The sequence below is a fragment of the Chelon labrosus genome (assembly GCF_963514085.1).
Source record: "Chelon labrosus genome assembly, chromosome: 10".
NCBI lineage: Eukaryota > Metazoa > Chordata > Actinopteri > Mugiliformes > Mugilidae > Chelon > Chelon labrosus.
The window spans coordinates 1635289-1656596 of NC_140360.1; the positions used below are offsets into that span (position 1 = coordinate 1635289).

The 21308-nt window shown below is 43.0% G+C and overlaps 1 protein-coding gene across 3 annotated transcripts; it reads left to right on the forward strand.

Annotated features, from left to right (window-relative positions):
* The first annotated feature begins 695 nt into the window (after positions 1 to 695).
* On the forward strand, positions 696 to 20181 carry LOC311494582 (protein NLRC3-like). Of its 3 annotated transcripts, XM_084553689.1 has the most exons (4): positions 696 to 943; positions 11489 to 13646; positions 13816 to 15598; positions 19983 to 20181. In XM_084553689.1, exons 2-4 carry the CDS (start codon positions 13310 to 13312, stop codon positions 20161 to 20163), a joined length of 2301 nt encoding a protein of 766 aa, XP_084409815.1. In that variant the 5' UTR covers positions 696 to 943; positions 11489 to 13309; the 3' UTR covers positions 20164 to 20181. The 3 variants fall into 3 exon arrangements, with proteins under 3 accessions (XP_084409815.1, XP_084409814.1, XP_084409816.1); XM_084553688.1 differs by lacking the exon at positions 696 to 943 and having other exon boundaries at positions 11156 to 13646; XM_084553690.1 differs by lacking the exons at positions 696 to 943; positions 19983 to 20181 and adding an exon at positions 19217 to 19408 and having other exon boundaries at positions 11156 to 13646.
* Positions 20182 to 21308: the final 1127 nt, after the last annotated feature.

Consider the following 21308-nt stretch of genomic DNA (forward strand, 5'->3'; position numbering starts at 1 on the left):
CATACCTCATGGAGAGCTCTCCCTATCTCATCATCCGTCACATCCTTCACCTGTGCACAGAAACCAGGCTGTCCAACTATGTGCTTGACCAGGTCCCTTGAGAGACAATGTGGGCCTGGTCCTCCATGAACAATGGACACAGCTATCATCTTCCCTGTCAAGACATACTCATCCTCTCTTATTGCTGGGGGAATGCACATGGTGGAGACAAACCTACAGTACAGTACATCACATTCCAACAACAATCAGTCAGAGTGGAGTTAAATAACTCTTTACAGTTGGCACAAAAATAATGCTTTAAAAATATGACCTGAGTTTTCTTGTAGAGAAACAAAATGAATGTTTCTATGAAGTGTTACTTTAAAACTCAAATGAATGGAAAAACTATTTGCAAAGCTGAACATTGTTCATATCCATGTTTACTGACCTTTCTTCTTTCTTGCCTTTGCTGATACATATGAGAAATAGGCATGATTGAATCAAACTATGCAAGCAAGGGCTGGCCTGACAACAAACCTGTAGCATTGTACACCAAGTACCGACTGGTGACTGTGTAACCCATGTTAAAATATGACATTAATAAGAATAAATAGATTAAAAACTGCATAAATAAGTTTGAAAGTTAAGTAATTTAACGTAAGTTAATTCATCAGTTAATTAAAAATGTTATAATTTAGCAATAATTTAATGTTTAAGATTAAAAAGTATGCTGACAGAAATTCAAGTCGCTGCCCCTTTAAGGGACAGGTGGCGCTAGACGCAGCACCTCAGTGACGCTGCAGCAGAGACCTGTGGGAGAGAGCAGAGGAAAAATCGGAGAGAACGAGCGGTGGATAATAAGCAGAGAAAAGATTGAAAAAGTTGATCTTGCAGTTGGAAAAACATAACTTACCTGGTCGGGAACTGACGGGGATTTTATGAGAACTAAGCCACACCGGTTTTGGTGAGTTTTGTGTTGTTTTCTCGCATTTTTGCCGTGTTGTACTTTTTTTTTCCTAGCGGAGAGCTAACGCTAAAAACGTAGCTGTTTACAAGTAAATGCTTCATCATAAACGGTTTACCAGTTAATATTTTGGGTTTATGAAGATTGTGAATGTTATAGAAGTGAATGTATGCTGTGTAAATGAAAGATGTGTGCAGTAGTTTGTGTGGGAGACGGAGCCGTGACTTAAAAGAGGCCGCTCCGCCACCATTTTTGAGGTGAAAAAGCACCGTAGCAGTAATGTTACAACTCAGAGACTGTGAAACATTTATTTGTGTAATTTGCGGATTTAAAAAGGAGATTTATTGTGCTTATGACCTGTTACACAGGTCAGGTTTTTTGCTTGGTTTGAAGCTCGGTCGGAGCGAGGATTGGATAATTGAACTCACATTGGGACTTGAACTTGAAATTAAGGTGTTATACTTTTCTTTTCATACTGAGTTCATATTTGAATGTGATTTGAAATGATTGTGGTCCACTCTGATGTGATTTTGTAATTGAAGGTATTATCTTACCTGCAAAAGAAAGGAAAAAGAGTTAACTCAGGAAGAAAATAGGAATTCTAAAATAGGTGCAACCTAGGAAAAAAGAAACTGGTCTAACTTAACTTAGATTAGATTAGACTAAAATAACTTAGGTGAACTAAAGAACAAAAAAAGAGTGAAATACCTTTTCATTTAATATACTTACCTCAAGTTAAGACCCTGCAGGGTATTTTTGTTTTGTGTATTGTGTTTTATATCTGTTTTGCATTCAGTAAATTGCCGGCCTTTTATATTTAAAGAAACAGTCTCTGGTGTAATTATTTTTGCTCCCCACTCCTTAGAACCTAGAACTGGTCCAGTAGTACAGTAAGTGGTGTGATACCGGTGCTACTGCAAGAGGCTCATAAGAAGTGGGAGAAACTCTGGCCTTGGTCCACCTGTGTCTATCCCCTCTTCTAAAGAGCCTGCATCATCAGTGAATTTTTCAGAGAAGCTTGAACGTCTGAACCCTCTGACAGCTCCATCCCAAACATTTGAGCGTGTTCTGTTGAATCTGCTGACAGTTTTGTGGTCTATGGCACATGCTAATTCCTCAATGATCTGGGCTGCAGATATACTTGTGTCCCTGTAACCATACCAAACAGAATGGAATCAAATGAAGCAGAGAAAAGAATTGTTCTTCCAGACACTCTGGAACAATGATTTTAAACACCATATCAGTGTTTTTGGATGTTTTCTTCAGTTTGTCATTAGAACGTTTTTAATAGGTGGAACCTTGACCTCCAACACCACACAAAACGTCAGTTTAAAGATGACAAACCATAGAAGAAAACATTCCTCAGCTTTCTTTGCAGGGTCAGAGCTTCTGGGTTGAACATGGAAATCTTCACTCCCATCCTCATCCTCAATAACAATAGGAGCATAAATGTGGCTGGATTTGCTTCAACAAACAAAATGGAATGAAAACAATGTGCCAGAACAATTTTTGGTGTCCATCTTTAATCTTGTGTGACGACCTTCAACTTAACATTACCTGTATAATGTGTTCTCTGTGGACTTCCCAGCATTGATGGTGGAAAGGGCTGCATCTGCAACACTACTCATTAATCATTAGTATAGGGTATCTGCCTTATGGAAGAAGAAGAAGAAGAAGAATGAAGATCCATGGCTCAACTCAGGACCTTGGAACAGTGTTGTTTCTTTCAGAAGTGCCCTCCATAGGGTCATCAGTGTCCCAAATGAATATCTGATTGGACATGAATATTTTAGCATATATATGGTGTAGGCGCCAGCTAGAATTGGTTCAGGGTTTGTTGCTATGGTCACATACGGGGATGTGGGTCACGTGGTGGTGCATCAGCCAGGTAGTAAAATCAGCTGTTCACCTGGTGAATGAATGAAGTGAGAGGGTGAGGGGGGAAGTCGTACTTCTGCTGACCGCATGATCTCATGAAAAGTGACTCAGTGTCTTTTATGGATTGTTGGAATATTCACCGCTTGAGTTTTTAACAGCAATAAATATGTACAAAGCAGAACTCCAGAGATGTTTTATTGAACAGCCAGCGCGTCCGGCAGCTAAAGTTTTTCCCCTGCTTAGCCTCTCGGTGACTAGAAGGTTTGTTTGATAGTCGCCCAACATTGTCAGTAAAACAGACAAACTAAGTTTGACTGGAGCCATGAAGGAGTCAACAAGCCACGTACGCTTTGGACTCGGAGCCAAATGGATAAATGGAATAATTGATGGCTCACACGGACGCCTCACAGCGCATCAACCGGGCAACATGACATGGTGATCAGCGGTATGTAACCTATTTCTGCTGTTACGTTGCTCTGTTGGAAACAGTTTGAACTGGTTGCTGCTGAGTGGAAAGTGACGTGTTGTCTGATGCGTTGATTGACGATGATGAGAGGACTTGTGATGCAATGTTTGGATTGATGCATCCGCTCAGTGTGTGCTTTGTTACGCAGCGCTGGATTTCATGAAGTTGGGATCTCACGCGATACCTGTGGCTGTTGATACTGCTGGCTTTGGATTGGATTCTCATGTGATCATTCCTTTGTGCATGCAGAATGAGTGCTACAAATGCTGCTTCAACTGTTGGTGAACTTGAAGAGAAAAGAAAAATAATCCTCAGTGAAAAGGCCATGATGAATAAAAGTGAATGAATTCAAAAGGAGCGTAAAAGGAAAGTGGATGAAATAAAAGGCCTGATTTTGTCTCTCAAAGAGCTCATGAGGGATGAGAACAATGTTTCATTGGTCAGATCTCAGTTGGATGTTTTGATGCAACTATCTGATGATGCTACTGCTTTGCATGAATCTCTGATGTCATTCATTCCCACTGATGAATAACAAAAGTAAACGGTGTGGTTTTCAAAGGTTAGTAAACATCCAGAAGGATGCGTTGAGGATGTTGAAGCATGCTTTAAAAGAATCAACATACTCACATGCCTGGAAGGCCCCATCAGCAGGAGGCCTCATCAGTGGAGAAGGATGAACAGGAGAATGGGAACAATGGAGAAAAGCTTCAGTTTCACCAAACTCTTCAAAATGATGATCAGGATGAAATAGCACCATGTGACGGCATTTCAAATCAAGGCAGCGTGAAATGTGGCACAAAGTCTAATGTGTCATCTACTGCATCTGCACGTCTCAGAGCTGAGGCTGAAATGGCTGCTTTACTGGCACGGCAAAAGTTGCTCAAGGAAAAACATGCTGTTGAAGAGCAGGAAGAGAAAAGAAGGAAACGAAAGGAACAGCTTCAACCTGAAACAGAGATATCTGCATCCATGGCAACAGTGAATGTCTTGAGAACCTCTGGATCAAGTGTGAGGAGTGCTTCTTCTATTAAACTGGATAAGACATAAGACATAAGACATGTTTATTAATCCCACGTATGGGAAATGACCTTGTCACAGTAGCGCAGAATTTGGCAAAAATATCTACAAAAAATAACAAGACTCTGAAAAATCTGGAGAGAAAACTAGAAATCTAAAGACATTACATCCAGTGTGGTGGTGGAGAAAACTTTCCAGATAAATGATCTAGATGGCATGGAGTCTTCTGTTGAACAGAGACTTAATATCCATGCAGAGCCTTTTGTACCACATCAAGATGGAAGGGATGGAGGAGGACCACCACCCCAAGTAAGAAGTTTCCATCCATATTTTGGGGGCGCAAGGTCAAAGCAATCTGAAGGAGCCAGTTATTTACAACAGGGGCCCTCGGTGCCAACAAAAGCACAGAGCACAGCTCCTAAGGATGCAGCACCTCCAGTGTCTCATCTCAAAGATGCAAATGTACCCTCTTTCAGGAACATCAGCAGTGAACATAACATGCTGTCTAGAATGGAAGAACAACATGAAATAACATCAATGCTGGTGCAGCAGCAAAGTCTAGCATCACTGCCAAAAAGGGACGTTTAGATCTTTGATGGCAATCCACTGCAATATCATGCCTTTATGCAGTCATTAGAACAAACACTAGAACCAAAGGCCAACAATGGGGTGGACTGCCTTCACTACCTGGAGCAATACACCAGGGGGCAGCCACAACAGCTGATCCAAAGCTGTCAACATATAACTGATGGAAATGGATATGCTACAGCAAAGGCTTTGCTCCAGGAACATTCTGGAAATGATCATGTAATTGATCTGATACATGAATAAAATATTGTCATGGGCAGCGATTAAATCAGAGGATGCAAAGGCTTTACAAGCATTCAGCTCCATAGAAATAAACACGAGAAGTCGCGTTGAGCCTCTTGGAATGCGTCGATACGGCCGCCATCTTGGTACAGGGGTTCAGTCGTTTGACTACGCATTTTCACAGTGTGAAAGCGAGGGAAGATGCCGGACTTTTGTGCTGCATATGGCTATAAACTATAACAACTTTCAGTCATACTGATACTACGGCACCAGGCCGGTATTTAGTTATATGCTACTACTACATTGTGTGATTTTTACAAACTTGTGCAAGCAGCCTCACCATACCTGCCAACATTGAACTATGAAAAAGAGGGAGATTTTCTGGGGAAGCGGAAATGTGCTACAACGTACGTCCCGAAATGACTCTACAGCTTCTTGAGGCAAATATGTGTAATTTTATTCGCAATAAAATACAATATATTATACATACAATAATAACAGAAAACCTTGCTGTCAAAAATTTCAGTTTTTAAACCACACACATACTAATATAAATGTTCCGCACAATCGGAGTTTGTGTTTATTTGAGTTTATTTGAGTGGAAAAATTGAATTATGTCCATTAGATTTTGAACGTAAAACAGGTTATGTTATGTTAACAAAAACCTATTATTTTATTTTATTCTGACATTCGTAACGAAACAAGAAAATAAACTCGCCGATTTAAGGTATTTTAATTATGTATGTATGCCTTGTCCCCGATTGACGTTCGTCATATAGAAGCTGCATTCCCCTGTACCAAGATGGCGGTTCTGTTGACGCATTCGTTCCAATAGACCGTGGTAGTCAACGCGACTTCTAGTGTTTATTTCTATGATTCAGCTCTCCCTACTCAGGCCCTGGGTAGTCCGGTCCCCTTTTCCCCCGACTACCACGCCCATGGTCATGAAACGTTTGTGTTGACTCCTCCTCCAAACACCTGGCAGGTAGTTTCCTGGTTTCAGTTTAGTTTCTCTTTCACCAGGATCGTGTCGCAGATATTTTTCTCTCCGTGTCAAACTCCGTCTGAAGGTAATGAAGCAGTTTTGAATGTTTTCTTGGTTCAAATCAGATGTCAGCAGCTCAGCTCCAACAGAAGCAGCAGAAATCTGCAGCTCCATAAATTCACGTTAATCTGAGTCAGAGCTGAAAGTCCAGAGTCTGGAGGAGGACTCGTATGAAACTGATCCGCCATTTCTAGTCTCTGCGTGATCAGCGCGAGACCTGCTTCCTGAATATGATTTCAACTTATTTGATTATTTCCATCCATGACACAGTCTTTGATTTGAAATCTGTCTCTAGAAGTTTGATCTGCTTTTCTAACGGGAAGCGCTGAAAGTAACTAAGTACTTTTACTCAGTATCAGGTCATGTATTTTCCACCTTGACCTTTATACTGTGGTCATGTGAGCCGTCGTTGTCAGTTCAGCCTCGCTCTGATTTTTCTTTACTTCTACTTGTTTATTTGGTGGATTCTGGTTCAAATTTAATAATCTGGTTTCCTTCATAGATTACCACGATTCCTGACTTGATTCTTGTTCACAACATCCCTCTCTATTACTGTCCAACATTTCAAGTCATTTTACTTTATAATGTGGAAGAAAAATACCTCAAGGCGTCCTGACAGTTCAGTTCTTCATCTTCAAACAGTCATAAAACCCTTTCCTTCATAGGTTTGCTCAGATATTTTCTTGATTCTTGTTCATAGTGACCATGACTACTACTGTACAATAGTTCAAGTCATTTTATTTTATAATTTGAAAGAAAATCAGTGACAACAAAGTAAGAGAAAGGAGGAAATATTGAAGTTGATCAACTAATATCATCAGACAGGCTCTTGCACAGTTTTGTTGCCCATTAATCATTAATATCTTTAATATTATATTTTACATTGTTGATCCTTGAAGTGGTACAGTTACTTTATTTTTTAGGAATAGTAGAAGATGGTAATGTTCGTATTTAGATAATATTCCTGTGATAGTTTTTATTTGATTCTCTTCTTTTTAGCAGACAGGATGAATTTATTGAATGAAGTGACAGTTAAAGACCCCCTGGGATATTCAGGGCAACATTTAGTCTTTGGGAGTTTTTGGCTGAACATGTTGTTTAGAAAATGGGAGAAATCCATGATGGAGAGGACTTTGGACAACGTCCTCCTCTCCATGAACATATGCAGACTGTCCAGCCTCAACCCAGGACTGAGCTGAGCAAGCTCTGAGCACTCCATCACTCTCTTTCTTGGTCAAATAGCCCTTACACAGCCTGGAGGTGTGTGGGGTCATTGTCCTGTCAAAAAACAAATGATGGTCCAACGAAACGCAAACCGGGTGGGATAGCATGTTGCTGCAGGATGCTGTGGTAGCCATGCTGTGCCTTCAATTTTGAATAAATCCCCAACAGTGTCACCAGCAAAGCCCCCCCACACCATCACACCTCCTCCTCCATGCTTCACGGTTGGAACCATTCTTGTAGAGACCATCCGTTCACCTTTTCTGCGTCGCACAAAGACACAAAAATTTGGACTCATCAGACCAAAGCGCAAATTTCCACTGGTCTAATGTCCATTCCTTGTGTTTCTTGGCCCAAACAAATCTCTTCTGCTTGTTGTTTTTCCTTAGTGGTGGTTTTCTAGCAGCTGTTTGACCATAAAGGCCTGATTGGTGCAGTCTCCTCTGAACAGTTGATGCAGAGATGTGTCTGCTACTAGAACTCTGTGTGCCATTGATCTGGGCTCTAATCTGAGGAGATGTTAACTTGTGATTTCTGAGGCTGGTGACTCGGATGAATTTATCCTCAGCAGCAGAGGTGACTCTTGGTCTTCCTTTCCTGGGGCGGTCCTCATGTCAGCCAGTTTCATCGTAGCGCTTGATGGTTTTTGCAACTGCACTTGGGGACACCTTCAAGGTTTTTGTAATTTTCTGGACTGACTGACTTTCAGTTCTTAAAGTAATGATGAACAGTTGTTTCTCTTTACTCAGCTGATTGGTTCTTGTCATAATATGAATTCTAACAGTTGTAAAATAGGGCTGTCAGCTGTGTACCAACCTGACTGATGGTCCCAACCCCATTAAGAAGGCAAAAAATTCCACAAAGCAACCCTGACAAGCCACACCTGTGAAGTGAAAACCATTTCAGGTGACTACATCATGAAGCTCATTGAGAGAAGTCCAAGGGTTACATTAGATTAGATTAGATTCAACTTTATTGTCATTACACATTTACAGGTACAGAGCAATGAAATGCAGTTTAGCATATAACCAGAAGTGCAATAGGCAGTAAGTGCACGTGGCATAAATAGTGTGGTGCATAGTAGTATGGTACAGGTTGTTTTACAGCATATGGACAATATTTACAGATCAAACCTATGTACAGGTGAGACCATATATACAGGTGAATGAGCAGGATATACACAATGATTGAATGAGGTACTATGAACATATTATACAGATGGGATGGATTTGTTCATTAAATGTGAGTAGACTATAAACAGGAACTATAACATCATTTACAACTAGAAATTTCCCGCAGGAAATTTTGAGAGTGACTCGAGGGCTGCTGCCGGGGTTATTAAAAAAAGAAAAGGAAAAAGATGTTAGCATTACCATTACTAATGTTGGCATTACCATTTGCCACGCTAACGCGCGGCGCTGACGCACTAAACTAGGCTAAGGGTAGAGATTAGCACAGTCACGCACACACACAATAGAAAACATTCAGCTCAGATGTACACACAGAGCAAGCAGAGTGACAGTCACCTCAAAAAATGTCTTGCTTTACCTCTCTGTTACTGCCTGTCTGTCTTTTACCCTCTCTCTGTCTCTTTCTTTGTTATTTACTTAAATAAACTGAAATTAACTGCCAAGGACTACAAAAATGGCTGCAGCTGTGGCCCTGGCCTGAGGCTGCCATGGTGACTCTGCTGGTTGCCATGACTACTCACAGACACAGGAGAGGAGAAGGAAGAAATTTTGATTTTTTGCCCTCTGACAGTCCTCGCATTTGGGCTCACTGAGGCAAAACCAAAGCTCACATCAGAAAAAAAAAACAGACAGTGATTGGCAGGAGAAGTTCCCGAACACACTGATGTAATTTTGGTGTCTCTGGAGTAAATATTGTGGAAACTGTGGCGAGTATAAGAAGAGGGTGGATTCAGCTTTCCTCGAAAATCAGCTTCATATTTTGAATGGGAGTTTATTGGCAGTTGGAGCGGGACACTCCTCACTCTGGGGCACGCCATTCAAATTCAGAAAATGTCTCGTCTTAGGCGAGCACATTGTATGAATCAGGACAAGTTCCTCTACAAAAGTGGAAAAAATCTAATGTCTACGATGTAAGATGTGCCCAGGAGCAGCGTGGAAAGAGAAAAATTTCAGTGAATTTCAGACAGCCTCTACCACTCTAGCCTCTGAGGTCTCCCACTCTAGGCCGAACATTCCACGCAATACACACCCATTATAAACTCAGAAATTTCACATGATTGATCACGATGATTGACGAGTGATTGATCGAAAAGTATAAAAGATATCAAAAATCTGAATAGAATTTTTATAGAGGACAAATTTACCTACATTTTAAAGTTTAAATGAAGTCTCTAGGTGAAATTTTGCGGGAGGAGTTAGCTTTTGAAAATGCCCCTCAAAAGTGTCAGTTTTCTCGTTTTTTCGCAGTTTCCCATTCATTTCAATGGGACGAATTTCGCAGTTTTTCGCGAATAAATTCGCGAAAAATTCGTGGATTCCTTATAAAAGTAATAGCACACCGATCCCGATAAAGGCGCACGTTTTGATGTAATTTTTGTCGGTGTCGCCCCAAAATTGCGGGGCGAGTTTGAGACCGAAAAAAGGTACGGAAGATGGGGCGACATCGAGACACGACTCCCCATATAGCTTAGAGCTATATGGGGAGTCGTGTCTCGTGCGTAGCCTCGAGTCACTAATAAAGGAGATGGGCAGATGATAAATTAGTTGATACAAAATACAGATAAAGTGAACAATTAAACAGTGAATAAACAATAAGCAGTAGCTACCTAATGTTACTAAACTAATGCAATGTTCAGTATATAGTACTGTACAAACAGATTGTTTAAAGTGTGTGTCTGTAGAGCAGTCCAGTAGTGCAGTGGTGATGGTGTAAAAGTCTTGGTCAGTGAGGGAATGAGGAGTTAAGGGCTGTGAGTGAATTGGTGTGTAGGGGTCAGCAGGGGGAAGTGGGGGGCAGGGATCAGCAGGGGTCAGAGTTCAGTAAGGTCACAGCTCTGGGGAAAAAGCTATTCCTCAGTCTGCTGGTCCTTGTCTGGAGGCTTCTGAAGCGCCTGCCTGAGGGCAGGAGGGAAAATAGTCCATGTGCCGGGTGGGAGGAGTCCTTCAGAATACTGAGAGCTCCACGCAGACAACGCTTCTTCTGGACGTCCTCAATGGCAGGGAGTGGAGTTCCTGTGATGCTCTGGGCAGTTTTCACTACCTGCTGTAGTCCTTTGTGCTCCACGACAGAGCAGCTCCCATACCAGACTGTGACACAGTTGGTTAGGATGCTCTCAATCACACAGTGGTAGAAGTTCACCAGGAGGGCTGAAGACAGATGGTTCTTCTTCAGTGTCCTCAGGAAGAAGAGGCGCTGGTGAGATTTCTTGACCAGGCTGGAGGTGTTGGTGGTCCAGGACAGGTCCTGTGAGATGTGGGTCCCCAGGAACTTGAAGCTGGAGACACACTGGACGGCCATCCTGTTGATGTGAATGGGGTCATGCGTGCTTCTTCTCTCCTTCCTGAAGTCCACAATGAGCTCCTTGGTCTTGCTGGTGTTAAGGAGCAGGTTATTGTCGGCGCACCATGTGGCCAGGTGCTGTACCTCTTCCCTGTAGGCTGTCTCATCGTTGTTGGTGATGAGACCAATCACGGTGGTGTCGTCTGTGAACTTGATGATGGAGTGTGATCCATGCACAGGTCTGCAGTCGTGGGTGAAGAGGGAGTAGAGAAAGGGGCTCAGCACACAGCCTTGTTTGCAGCGCTGTCAACAAAGCAAAGGGTGGCTACTTTGAGGACTCTAATGTCTGATATCCAGAGTTTTCTATATAGAAGGTAAATCTATTAAAGACTCAAGTGGTGTTTCTTGTCTCCTCCTCAGTATATGAATGAAAAGATATTAGTGTGAGATTGTGTTTCTCCTGGTCCCACTGTGCTACATATCTGCTGACAAGACACCACAACATGTTACAAGACAGAATACAAAAGGAATAAATGAACACATGGTTTACTAGTATATGAAGAATGTGTCTAAAAATATATACAAGATATTTAATGTCTGTGTAAAAAAATGATCTGTTTACAACATGAATGATTAGTGTTTCAGCAGCATGGACCAGAGAGAGGACAGACTGGAGGGACCTGGACCTGGATCTGGACATAGACCTAGACCTAGACCTGGACCCAGACGAAGTCCTAGTCCGAGACCTGGATCTGAATCTGAATCAGGATCAGGATCTGGAGCCAGCTGTGTGTCCTTGAAGAGCGACCGGTCCAAGGACATTATTGTTACGTTTAAAGGAGGACGTGGTTCTGGTCCAGAGAGGTAAAGTGTCAGTAAATCTGTCTGACTTGAGGAGCTGAGGATAAATAAACGTTGACTTGCTCATGTCTGTTTCATCTCTGCTGCTTAGATGTTGTAGATGTTTCCTCAGAAGATAAACAGATGTTGATCTAAAACAACACAGACACACTGGAAGAAGAAGATAGACAACATATAGATATACAGTAGAACAATCACTAACTTTATACAAGTCACATGGTTTGAGTAACTTGCTGAATTCTTGCTTATTTTACAAAGATCTTCTAAAATGGCCGACACAGTAAGTGTCAGGCCTTAGAGGAGGAGACAGATAAGAGACTGATCTTTGAAGCAGAGTAGTGTCATCAGTCTTTAATCAGCTGTTCAGGAGCTAAATTAATGCTAAGCTAACCAGAGTTCATATAGACACAGTCTGCACATTAGTATGAAACATTGAGGAAGAGAGTCAGCAGCTCCACGTCTGAGGCCTTGGCCTGCAGGTCTTCTTCATGGTAGAGACTCAGATGAAACTCATCAGCTGTAACGCTGCAGAGGAAGTGGAGCTGGAGAATAAAAACTCCTGCTTCATCTACGTTCTGGTCTTCATGGACACTCGTGACCTTTGGTTTATTCCTGGAAGAGTGAACATTGTTATGTCCAGAAACTAAACTGAGACAAAGATGTCTGAACGAGAAGACATTTCCTCCAAGTGTTCAGCTCTAAATGACTGGTGGGGAGTTTAGGTTTTTATCACCTGAAGGTCACATCACTAGAGTCTGTTAATGACCTGATACTCACCTGGACCTGGACCTGGACCTGGAGGGACCTGTTCTGATGAACCTGGTGGTTCTCTGATGATCCATTAATGTCCAGAGACTCCTCAGATGTTCAGAACATGTGGACATTGTTGTCCCTTGTCCTTCAGGTGTAGGTGGACAGCTGAGTCCTGACCTGAAGACCTTGTTTGAGTCGTAGAGAAGATAAACTCAGGATGAGTTGGGGGGAAGGACATCCAGTCTATTTTGTGTAGACACTATGTTTCTAAGTGTCCATAGTTAAAATAGTCAAATATGTTTGAGGAGACAAAGAAACAGCTGATGGCTCTGAGGTGAAGAACATGTGCCTCGCTAGGATTATCATCTCTAACATGATCAGTCAGAGAGTCTGAGGTTTCTTAATGTTTCTGTCTGCTTTGTTTTCTGTGTGGCTGATAATGGCCTGTCAGTCACTCACTGTGGACTGGTGGACGTTTTACAGTCTTCAGTCTCTGGCTCTGGGTTCCTTATCCAGCTGATTCATCAGGGAGGGAAAGCTTTATGAAACAGCTGCAGACTGAGCTGTTGATGGTCAGTGGGATCAGCAGGACTAGTAAACCTTTACCACTACAGAGACTCATCTGATTCACTCTTCACATCCACATATCACTCCAGGGATATTTACCTTGTGTTTGTCTCTGTGTGGACAGACATGATGAGAGCTAATTGTTGATGATTGGTCCACAGAGTCCACCAGCAGAGCTCAGAGGTTCTCAGTGGTCAGTCTGCCCAGCAGCATCAGACACAGCTGGACTCCATCTTTCTGGTCTGTACATGTACAACAACTACTTTCCATCATCTCCATGCTGCACTTTGTAGACCAGTGGATTGTCAGTGTGTCCAACATGGATCTGATGTTTGTCTCCATGATTTCAGTCTGCTTGTGTCATTCATATGGTATTCTGTTCCAGCTGCTGGAGGACAACATCATCACTTTTGTGAAGAAGGAGCTGAAGAAGATCCAGAAGGTTCTGAGTCCAGATTACCCAGAATGCTCAGAGAGTCAGAGGGAGGATGAGGAGGTGTTGGAGGGTGAGGATGAAGAGCAGAGGAGGAGCAGCAGAGATTTATTTATGAAGATCACAATGAACTTCCTGAGGAGAATGAAGCAGAAGGAGCTGGCTGACTGTCTGCAGAGCAGTAAGAGGATTTCTCTAAACATTGAAGCTGCTGGAGAAATGGGACATTTACTAATGTCTCCAGAGATGAACCAAGATATATTCACACACTCATTCTTTAGAGCAATGACATGTTGGAATATTTTCTGGAGAGTTTATTCATTCATCTTATTTCTTGTTTCTTCATTCAGGACTTGTTGCTCCATTTTGTGGACGTAAAGTTAAATCTACTCTGAAGGAGAAGTTCCAGTGTGTGTTTGAGGGGATTGCTAAAGCAGGAAACTCAACCCTTCTGAATGAGATCTACACAGAGCTCTACATCACAGAGGGAGGGACTGCAGAGGTCAATGATGAACATGAGGTCAGACAGATTGAAACAGCATCCAGGAAACGACACAGACCAGAAACAAGCATCAGACAAGAAGACCTCTTTAAAGCCTCACCTGGAAGACATGGACCAATCAGAAGAGTGATGACAAAGGGAGTGGCTGGCATTGGGAAAACAGTCTTAACACAGAAGTTCACTCTGGACTGGGCTGAAGACAAAGCCAACCAGGACATCCTCTTCATATTTCCATTGACTTTCAGAGAGCTGAATGTGTTGAAAGAGAGAAAGTTCAGCTTGGTGGAACTTGTTCATCACTTCTTTACTGAAACCAAAGAAGCAGGAATCTGCAGCTTTGAAGAGTTCCAGGTTGTGTTCATCTTTGACGGTCTGGATGAGTGTCGACTTCCTCTGGACTTCCACAACACTGAGATCCTGACTGATGTTACAGAGTCCACCTCAGTGGATGTGCTGCTGACAAACCTCATCAGGGGGAAACTGCTTCCCTCTGCTCGCCTCTGGATAACCACACGACCTGCAGCAGCCAGTCAGATCCCTCCTGAGTGTGTTGACATGGTGACAGAGGTCAGAGGGTTCACTGACCCCCAGAAGGAGGAGTACTTCAGGAAGAGATTCAGAGATGAGGAGCGGGCCAGCAGGATCATCTCCCACATCAAGACATCACGAAGCCTCCACATCATGTGTCACATCCCAGTCTTCTGCTGGATCACTGCTACAGTTCTGGAGGATGTGTTGGAAACCAGAGAGGGAGGAGAGCTGCCCAAGACCCTGACTGAGATGTACATCCACTTCCTGGTGGTTCAGACCAAAGTGAAGAAGGTCAAGTATGATGGAGGAGCTGGGACAGATCCACACTGGAGTCCAGAGAGCAGGAAGATGATTGAGTCTCTGGGAAAACTGGCTTTTGATCAGCTGCTGAAAGGAAACCTGATCTTCTATGAATCAGACCTGACAGAGTGTGGCATCGATATCAGAGCAGCCTCAGTGTACTCAGGAGTGTTGACACAGATCTTTAAAGAGGAGAGAGGACTGTACCAGGACAAGGTGTTCTGCTTCGTCCATCTGAGCGTTCAGGAGTTTCTGGCTGCAGTCTACATGATCCACTGTTACACCAACAGGAAGACAGAGGTGCTGGAGGACTTCCTGGGAAGAAACTACAATAACTCACCTCTGGATGAATTTCTGAACATAGTCATGATTAAATCCCTGGAGAGTAAAAATGGTCACCTGGACCTGTTAGTTCGCTTCCTTCATGGCCTCTCTCTGGAGTCCAACCAGAGACTCTTAGGAGGTCTGCTGGGTCAGACAGAGAACAGTCCAGAAATCATCCAGAGAACCATCAACAACCTGAAGAAGATGAACACTGATGAAATCTCTCCTGACGGAAGCATCAACATCTTCCACTGTCTGATGGAGATGAACGACCTCTCAGTTCATCAGGAGATCCAAGAGCTCCTGAAGTCAGAGAACAGATCAGAGTATCTCTCTGAGATCCACTACTCAGCTCTGGCCTACATGCTGCAGATGTCAGAGGAGGTTCTGGATGAGTTGAACCTCAATCAGTACAGAACATCAAAGGAGGGACGACGGAGACTGATCCCAGTTGTGAGGAACTGCCGAAAATTTCGGTGAGTCCTGATCATTAACAGAATCAATCAGTGGAGATTAGTAGTTTAGTTCTTCAGACGTTCTCATTCTTCTTCAAACAGTGTTCCACTTGTTCACTGCAAACATCAGTCAGTTGTATTTAGTCCCAGATGTTCTCCAGCTGTTTAAAGCTGTTCTTCTAGTTATTGACTCTTTTCTTTCTATTTCTCTGTCTTATTATTCTCTCCATCAGTAAGTTAGTTTAGCTGAAGCAGCCTCTGAGGCCTCACGTTACAATGATGAGAGGATAGTGAAGGCTGTTTCTAGAGTACAGAATAATCCTGAAGTCAGTGAAGTGGCTCCACATCAACATCTATCTAAAGCTTGTTAAGATCAACATGAGCCACCGTAAACTACTGATCATCCCACACAGAGACTGACCATGGAGCATTTTATTGACTGAGTTCAACGTTTCATTTTAAGGAGAGAAGTCGAGTCACATGGTCTTGTTTTTACATCTTTCATTTTCTGTGCCGATGCACTAGCTCCCATTGCAGGCAATGGGAGCTAGACTGCGCCTGCCTGTGCATGTCACATATATTACTATTGCTTGGGCTTCATTTTCTTCCGCCTTCTTCCGTAATTTTTCGGTTCGCTTCTCCTCCCAGAGTTCTTAAAAAAAATAGACAAATTGTATATCCAGACGTGCGCCTTAATCGGGACAAGTGTGCTATGACTTTTCTAAGCGATTCTTCCAACGGGGCGAGAATAATCGGGCAAAAAGCGGGCATTTTGGCCCGTTGAAATGAATGGAGAAGCCCGAAAAAATCGCCAACATTCCAAAATGTCCTCCTTCGCTTTGCCGAGCAATTACTCGGCCGTGCTTCGGAGTAGAAAATTGCTTGGAAGTTTGTGCGAGGCACGGGAAGTGTAGCTTTTTAGTCCTGAAAACGGCATTTCGGTACCTTTCATGGTTTGGTCAGGGTCGCAGTTTACGTTTTGGTGAAATTTTGGAAAAATCTGAAAAAATCATCGTTTATAATGGATCTCTATGGACGCACTCTAGCCCTCACTCTAACTTCAGAGTTTCGTCGAAATTCTGAAAAAAAAAAGGTTCAATCTTACGGGGTGGCCACAGTTTTTGAGGTACACCAATAAAAACTATATAAAAACGTAGGGGTTTTTGTTGGCTTTCAGATGGTCTGGGTTTTATTTGTGTGGGACGTACGGTTTGGGCTGCAGGCTCCTCCGAGCGAGGAGTGCGCCGACCAGTTTTCGAATTTTTCCCCATGTGTGTGTATGTGAAAAGTGAGAGCAATTTTTCGACGATTTTTCGCGTCGCATATTTTTTTTCTAAAACGACTACGCCCACAATTTTCGCAGTACGCGCGTGGGAACAACACTAAATTGTAGAAAACCCTCGGCTGACGCTCACAATGTGTTCGTTTTCCCGATAGGACTTGTAGTTTTTGATTTATGAGCATTTGTTCGGAGGGCAAATCCTCGGGTCCAGTTTTTTTGGACCTCCTTCTCACTCAGGCAGAGGTGAGAGGCAGAAGGAGACTCCAGCAGCAGGTGGCCCTGGTAGCCATGACAACCGGACCATAACGAGCTCACACTAAACGCAGCAGAAGAGGAGCACATTCACACAGACACAGAGTGCCAAAACATTATGACCAATCCTGACGAGCAGACTCAGCACAGGTGCACACAGAAAGTGGAGGGAAAAGAGTTCTCAGTGGATAACAGGATCTGCCAATACATTAAAACTACCCCTTCCAGTGCTGTAAGGGAGCCAGAACCTGACACTATGACCCCCCCACTCCAACCCCCCGCCTCCCCTCCCACTATAGCATTACAGACACAGACTGACAAAACATTAGGGACTCTCTCCTTCCCTCCTCTCCCCCTCCTCCCCCCTCCTCTCTCCCCCCTCCCTTCTCTCCCTCCTCTCTCCCTCCCCCCTCCCCCCTTCTCTCCCTTCTCTCTCTCCCTCCCCCCTCCCTTCTCTCCCTCCTCTCTCCCTCCCCCCTCCCCCCTTCTCTCCCTCCCTCTCTCCCTCCCCCCTCCCTCCCTTCTCTCCCCCCCTCTCTCCCTCCGCCCTCCCTCCCTTTTTTTTTTTTTTGTCCTGTCCAGCATCGAAGCAAGCAGAATAATGATCTGTTCTTTATATTGTGCTGAGCAGATTTTGATTTGCCAAGGGGAGCTTTATGAATGATAAGGCTCCTCTTGATAATCTCAGTTAAACTTTATTTTATTTTTTATACATGTTGGTGGATGGACCTTTACATAATATTGCTGAACCTGACACGGAGAGAGAAAGAGAAGGAAAGATAGAGTGGACAGGAGTTGAGAGAAAAAGGGGGGGGGGGGGGGATGGAGAGAAAAAGAGGGATACACCAAGCAGCAACTGCTACACCTGTTGAGAAACACAACAAAGAACATCACCCGGTCTCGGCCGGAGAGCAAGCTGACAATCCTAAAAGGCACACAAAAGAGAAAGATTACGCTGGGGTAGACAACAACCATGGCACAAAAGTTTCATACACTCGTGTTCAAGTCTACACATACATGTTTGTATAACACAGCAGATAACTAAACCACAGTAGTCCTTAATGTTCACGGTTTGTATACACGGTTTAAATGTTCACCAGAAGGTTCCCCTCTCTCCCTCCCCACCTCCTCTCTCTCCCCCCTCCCTTCTCTCCCCCCCTCTCCCTCCCTACCTCCTCTCTCTCCCCTCCTCCTCCCTCCCCCCTCTCTCTCCCTCCCTCCTCTCCCTCCCCCCCTCTCTTTTCCCCCCCCTCCAACATGAATTACATCAAACTCACACCCATCCAGTCACTTTGTTGCCGAGTGATGTGATATAATATGATGATTTACCACGCACACTTGAAACTGGCAGCATCATCGGCACAGTCAAAATTTCCGCAGGAATTTTCTAGTTATATTTGTTTCCTGTCTTGTTGCTGTAGAGAAGAGTTGAAGCAGGAAATGCTCAGAGGTCTGAATATATAAGAGCAGAACGGTAGAAGTGACTTGTTAAAGAGATCTGAAACACACAAAGGTCAGAGTTTAGTTTGACAGATAAAACCCTGAGAACATCTTTGTGATGACTTGATGGTGAAAAGAATTCAACCTGATTGTTTGTTCATTGTGTTTGTGCTGAACAACTAAAGTTGAGCCAGTCCTGTATCCTCCACATGGAAATATTTCACCATGTTCATACTGAATGATGTCCAGGTCTGAGGTTGTCAAGTGATGACTTTCATTTGTGTTGGACTAAAGACTAAATGTTCCACTTGTGGACTGAAGCTGACGGCAGCAGGTCGACAGCAGAGATCATCTTTCCAACTGGAACTGTTGACTGAGCTGAACTCAGTCAAAAGATCCAGAGTCCATTAAACAGTGAAGACAGTACAGATGTTTGTCTCATCCAGATGTCCTCATGATGGGATCAGATTAGGGTTGCCAACCGTCCCTTTAAAAACGGAATCGTCCCGTATTTAGAAACAAAAGTACGCGTCCCGTATTGAGCTGAAACAGGACGCACTTTGTCCCATATTACCGTGAGAATCCAAAATAGTGTGTTAAATGTCAATGGAATGAATGAATAACAGGACGCTTTATATGAACATTTACGGTAAACTTATTCCCAGGCCATCTCCTGCTCTGTGACCAATGAGCTGACAGCAGGAATCCCTCTCATCTCATTGATCGAGGTACTGTTGCTTGTGAAGAAGATACCAGAAGACAACAAAGCAACAACTTTTCCTCACACTTTCTGTTTGCACTTTTCTTATTGCAGTATTACAAGAGGAATGTTCTGCTTTCTATTGTTTTATATTAATTTATACAGTTTTAAGTTAAGCAGGACAGGTTTCTGTTTAAGAAAGATATTTATTTTATTCTGTTAACTTTGTTATTTTGTATTAAGAATAAATACTTGAACAATAATTTGTTTTCCGTGTGTTCATATCACTCAGAAATATGCATCTAATTCAATTCAGGTTTGAGTCAAATAGTCAAAAAATTGTTTCACATACGCAAAAAAGGGCTAAAAAAATTCACCACGGTGAAGGCAACCGGGTCAGCCGGCCCTGCCAATGAGGTGTCCCTTATTTATTTTTCAGGGAGTTGGCAACCCTAGATCAGATCCACTGACGGGCTGTGGACAGTCTGGAAGCCTCAGTGTAACTCAGTGTTGTCTCCATTCATCTGCACATTCAACTAAACAAAGGTCTGAGAGAGATGATGAGAATGATTGTTTCCTGTCAAACACAGTCAGAGAAGATGAGCTGAACCACTGATGTGGAAACAAAATGTCCAACAGGATGTGTCCAACTGTCCACTCATCAAACCCATCATTTTCATAGAAATGTCTTCTTCCATTATAACAGATTTTATTTATTTGTCTCATGACAGACTTTCTTTCTGTGAACTCTCAGAGAGTCACTGTGAAGTCATTGCCTCAGCTCTGAAGTCCAACCCCTCCCATCTGAAACGTCTGGACCTGAGTGGAAACGACAACCTGGAGGGTTCAGGAGTGAAGCATCTGTCTGCTGGACTGGAGAGTCCAAACTGTAAACTGGAGACTCTGTTGTGAGTTTTCATTTATTTTCTTCTCAGGCTTCTGAAGAATGGAGATCCAGTTTAGATGAGTTCTCTTGTCAGGACTGTCAGATAGAAAGGGAGCTCAAAGAGTTTAAATGAAGGAGCATCATGTTCCTGAACATCAGCAGGTATCTCCTCAGTCATCAGACGTGCACAGGTACGGGCTATTGTTGCTCAGGAAGCAGCCCGTTTGCCCTTAGTAGCTGAGCTGCCCCTCTGAAGAGAGTGCCTTTTTTTTTTTTTCTTTGCTGTTGTGTCTACATCAATACAATGAGCCCATAACTGGTAAAGTAGAAGTGTTCATTCATTCATTCAGTCGCGTCTTCTCGCATCTCAAGTCATAAAACCAGACGTAATTTTTCTTCAGGAAACATTGGTGTAAATGAGCAGCGCAGGTTGAGAGCAAGTTGGATTTTCTAAGTTTATCAAGCACCTTTTACCTGCAAATCTAGGGGGGTTTGTATTCTTTTACAAAAAATCGACCATTTCACCTTGATTGTATGACAGCAGACCCATATGGAAGGTATTTGATGATATCTGGGAACATAAACTCCCTTCTGATAACGATGCTTAATATCTACGACCCAAATATTGATAATCCTGATTTCTTCTGAAAGGCATTTGATTTGATACTGGACTCTACCCTGAATGTCATTATTGGAGGTGATTTTAATTGTTATCTTGACCCGGTCCCAGATAGACTTTCTACAAAACCACCCCCTGCTATATCTTCAGTAGGAATTCTGAATGATTTCATGAAAACAAGGAATATGGTTGCTATATGGCGACTGCAGCATTCTACAGATGAGGAGTTTTCTTTTTATTCTCATGTCCATAAGTCTTACACCAGGATTGATTACTTTCTGATGGCTGCTGAATTATTGCCCAGTGTTACGGATTCTACTTCTCATAATATTCTAATATCTGATCACAGTCCAGTTTCTCTCAACTTCCGAAATAGCGTGTCTTGTCTAAAATATAGCTGGCGCTTCAACCCTCTTCTTTTGGAGGATCAGTCTTTTATTGAGCATATGACTGCACGCATAGACCAATGATAATGAGGAAGTCTCTGATTCTATTTTGCAGCCAGAGATGACTTAGATGCTCCAGTTTCTGACACTGACCTCTTGAATGCTA

Bases quoted from the DNA above. Each gene is read 5' to 3' on its own strand.
- LOC311494582 (XM_084553689.1), top strand. From the start codon at position 13,310: ATGCTGCACTTTGTAGACCAGTGGATTGTCAGTGTGTCCAACATGGAT. The intron at 13,647-13,815 runs GTAAGAGGATTT...TTCTTCATTCAG, and splicing joins GGCTGACTGTCTGCAGAGCA to GACTTGTTGCTCCATTTTGT. The intron at 15,599-19,982 runs GTGAGTCCTGAT...GTCTCATGACAG, and splicing joins AGGAACTGCCGAAAATTTCG to ACTTTCTTTCTGTGAACTCT.